The 4323-nt window shown below is 34.9% G+C and overlaps 1 protein-coding gene across 1 annotated transcript; it reads right to left on the bottom strand.

Moving 5' to 3' along the window:
- Positions 1 to 1394: 1394 nt before the first annotated feature.
- LOC131027104 (probable receptor-like protein kinase At1g11050) lies at positions 1395 to 3455 on the bottom strand. Its single transcript, XM_057957086.2, has one exon. The coding sequence runs from the start codon at positions 3308 to 3310 to the stop codon at positions 1463 to 1465; it is 1848 nt and encodes a 615-aa protein (XP_057813069.2). The 5' UTR covers positions 3311 to 3455; the 3' UTR covers positions 1395 to 1462.
- Between the last annotated feature and the right edge of the window lie 868 nt (positions 3456 to 4323).

Below are 4323 nucleotides of genomic sequence, written 5' to 3'. Positions count from 1 at the left end.
AGTTGCTTAACTTCAATAATCTTGTTCACTCTTCATCATGTTACCGATTCACTCTTCAGCATATTACCAGTTCTCTTTCAACATATTGACATCAATGACAACACAATATCATCATGTCAACATATTCTGCACATATGCCAACACCCCCCGCCAATAATGTTTAGAGACTAGATATTCTTTATTTATTACCAATTATTTAATTTAAAGTGAAGAACATAGATGAAGAAACAAAATATTTGGTTTTTCAGCTAGTCTTTTGGGCCTCCTCGTCGCTTCATTTATTCCCTATGTTGGTAGCATCACTTAACAAAATACATAATCTTTTTCGAGCTAACTGTGTTATTTTTCTCTTGCAGTTGTTTTGTTTTGGATGTTCTATACTAGTAAGATTGTGGCCTATTTTAAAAAAGAATATATATATATATATATATATATATATATATATATATATATATATATATATATAATTTGTATGTGTAAAATCCAATCATTAATAAAAGAGAACAACTATTACAACAATTTTGATGTTTATTACTACACTAATTTTTTCCGTTGTTTTTTATATCCTTTAATATATGTTTTTTTCATTTTTCTTTTTTAAGTTTGTTTAGCTTAAGTAGATGAAATATTTTGTTTCTTAATCTATGCTCTTCACTTTAAAATCAATAATGTTTAGAGTCTACATATTTTTTATTTAGAGACTATAGCTATCATTCCACAAATGTGTGCTTGAATTAGTAATATAAAATCATTCAAAGACACTTTATTATGTTAATAATAACATGTGATAAGTTAGCAAATCTTCTTGATCAACATGTATAACCCCTTATAAATTTCACTTATTTTCATGAACACTGTTACACTGTTGAAATGAGAGCATAACTTCCAAAAGTCTTAATTTTTGATCTATTAACCTTATTATTTCCATTTTTAAATAGTAGATCTTAGAGAGTTGCACATAGTTTACATAACCTATTTTAGCCAAGTAAAGTTCATTTCAATAAATTTTAGGACCAAAATGACTTGTAGAGCTTAGAAATTACATTTGATCACTAGGATGAAAGATTGAAATTTATTTTCTAAAATTCTCCAATTAAGACTTACAAGATTCAACATTAAATATGTTTTCCCAAACATAAAAGATACACATATACAAATTAAATACATACAAAAATAACTTAGATATTAATAAAAGTAATTATAATATCAATATAACAAAATTATTGCTCGATATTTTCTTCTTACATTATTTTCCATCCTTTTTTATTACTACAATTATATTGAAAAAAAAAACAAATATATAATATATACTATAATTTAAACAAATTTTAACACTAATCAAACATTCTACAAAATTATTATTTTTATTATACAATCCATTAGAAAACCTGGAAAAGTTTCTTCTTTAACATCATCTGATTCAATAAATAAAAACAAATCTGACAAAAATTCTTCCAACTATTTAACCAGAGGACTTAAATGTTTGCATAGACTGTGAATTTGAAAAGATGGAAGAGTCATAGTATCCATCGTCAAAAGCTCCCTGATTGAGAAGAGGCAAAGGCCTGTCGGGAATCTCTGGAATGTCGACTTCTCCCTCCAACATCTTCAAAGCCTCCACCATGCTCGGTCTGAATGCAACCATAACATGCGCACACAAAATCCCCACTAAAACGAATCTCTCCATAACATCCCCTGCCCCTTTCTCACTGATTACCTTATCTAAGATCTCAATCGTTTTCCCCGTCTTCACAAGCTTCCAAGCCCAATCTGTGATAAGATAATCAGATGAGGATTCCACAGATGTATCCAGAGCCTTTCTCCCACTCATAATCTCCAACAGAACAACCCCAAAACTGTACACATCACTTCGATCTGTAAGCTGACCATACAGAGCATATTCAGGGGCCAAGTAGCCATGGGTACCTGCAATTCGTGTAGTGAGGTGCGATTGCCCTTCTGTGGTAATCCTCGCAAGCCCAAAATCCGCCACACAGGCGTTCATTTCATCATCCAGCAGAATGTTAGTGGCCTTAATATCTCTGTGATAAATTGCAGGCTGAACTCCGAAATGCAAATAACATAAGCCCTTTGCAGTCCCGATTGCTATGTTCTTCCTCTCCTCCCAATTCAAATCTCCCCTGTTTTTACCCCTTTCTTCGAAAATATGTTCATCGAGGCTGCCATTACCCAGGTAGTCATAGATCAGAAACCTCTGGCGTCCATCTGTATCATCGCTAGCAACACAGAAACCTCTGAGAACAACCAGATTCCGGTGCCTGATGCTGTTTATTATCTCCACCTCATTTATAAACTCCGAATCCCCTTCCGAAGTGCAGTTTCTGATTCTCTTCACAGCGATCTGTTGACCGTCGGAAAGAGTTCCCCTGTACACTGTCCCAAAACCTCCTTCACCGATGACATTGGTGGCACTGAAATTGTCCTTGGCGGCCATGATCTGTTCCAAGCTGAACCAGACTGCCCCAGTATTGGGCTTCAAAAGCCCTCTGCTCGTTTCCACCCAATGCCTGTGCTTGGCTCTGTTTTTTATCTTCACCCACAAATAATAACACATTCCTACGCTACAGAGCATAATGCTGCCCATTGCAGCGCCCATGAAACCGTATAAGACGATTTGCCTGTGAGATGTGGGGTTTCTGTGCATGAATGGCACACGGAGTATACACCCAGCAGATTTTCTACTCATGGGTCCGAATTCATTGATCACTCCAATAGCATACAGGCACGCAAAATAGTAGCATTGGGTGCTTATTTCCTCTGTAACATCTTTTATCATGCCCAGCAATTGCCTGTGAACGATTTCTCCGCTGTCATGGCATATATGACAGGCAGGCATTGCAGAGAGATCTCCTTTGCATACCGTGTCCAATGCAGTTGTTCCCACTTTGTCAATCCAGTCTTTCTTGGTCTGTATTCCGGCACACGAGCTCGGATTCGAGACAAACTGAGATGTGTCGTTGAAACAGAGCTGAACCAAATTAGGTCGAAGACCTAAAAATGTCAGCTTTTGCTGGAATCTGGTCAGGCAGTCAGCAGCAGAGGCATTGTCTGGAAGTTGGAATGCCGATTCATCTCTCAGATATTGCGCAAGGCCTACACCCAACATGCTTCTCAACGCCATTCCACAATTCTTCAGTTCCTCTGTAGATTGAATTGATCGACAGGATGATGCATTCCATGACATTTGGGTAACATAGTCGAAGTTAATTGGGCATTCGACTGCAACATTGAAGATTGCCCAATACAGTAGTAACAGCACCACCATGAATCCTTCCACTCCCATCTTCATTTTCTGGTAGAATGACAGTACTGCTAATGGGTAGCCATTAATGGTGTTTAAAGACAAGTTGAAAGTATAGATAAAGTATGGGCATACCTAACGCTCTGGAAAGTGGTGATAAGTAATGTGTTCGATTCTCTGTCGAAAATCATTAAACAACTGTGAGTGGAGGCAGAAACATTATTCAATTTCAATTTGCTGTCAAGCAACAGTTAGATTCCAAAGACTTGGGCGGTCCCCCGTGCGTCTCATCTATCCAGAAAATTGGATTATCACAGAAATCATGATTTTTTATTAATTTTTAATCCTATAATATATTGAGTTTTTGATTATGATAAATTAAGAATTACAGTCACATGGATTTCTTGGTCGTCCGTGCTCTCGATGACTCCACAGAAATCCATTTATTAAATTTGGCGGTCAAATTTAACTGCGTGTCGTTTCTCTGCATACTTTTCTTGAATTCAAGCGGGCCTACAGAACACGTTGGTTCTGCCCCCGATTTTTTTAATTTTTAATGGAAAAAAACAATTACACAACTGCCCCCAAAACTTTATTTATACAATTGGAGAAAAAAAGAATAAAAAACTGTCCCCGAAACTTTTTTCCTTTATTCGAGAATATTTTTATACAATAACTGCTCCTCAAACTTTCAAACACGTTTTAGAAAATTGGTTATATTTTTTTTATAAAGATAGAATCTCGAAAGCATGATTGGTTTGTTTCAAGGTTGTAAAGAAATAAAATATATTTTCCCAAATAAGGGGTACATTAATTGAAGAATGTGTAGAGGTTAGATTTTGATATAATGTTATTTTTTAATTTATTTTAAGTAAAATGTTTTGATTGGTAAATATTCTAGTTTCGTATAAAATTGAGCATTTTTAATGTCATTTATTTATTTGTTATAGACATTTATTTATACTGATTACTTATTTTACTCATATTTATAGATTGAATTTGAAAGTTTTTGGATTTGATTATGTGAATGTTTTTGTATCAATGTTTTGGATCATATACTA

This window comes from Cryptomeria japonica, chromosome 5, assembly GCF_030272615.1.
Source record: "Cryptomeria japonica chromosome 5, Sugi_1.0, whole genome shotgun sequence".
NCBI lineage: Eukaryota > Viridiplantae > Streptophyta > Pinopsida > Cupressales > Cupressaceae > Cryptomeria > Cryptomeria japonica.
The sequence above is the reverse complement of the archived record's forward strand: the minus strand, read 5'-3'. Positions and strand labels throughout refer to the sequence as shown.

Excerpts from the sequence above, each read along its gene's own strand:
- LOC131027104 (XM_057957086.2), bottom strand. The coding sequence starts at position 3,310 with ATGAAGATGGGAGTGGAAGGATTCATGGTGGTGCTGTTACTACTGTAT.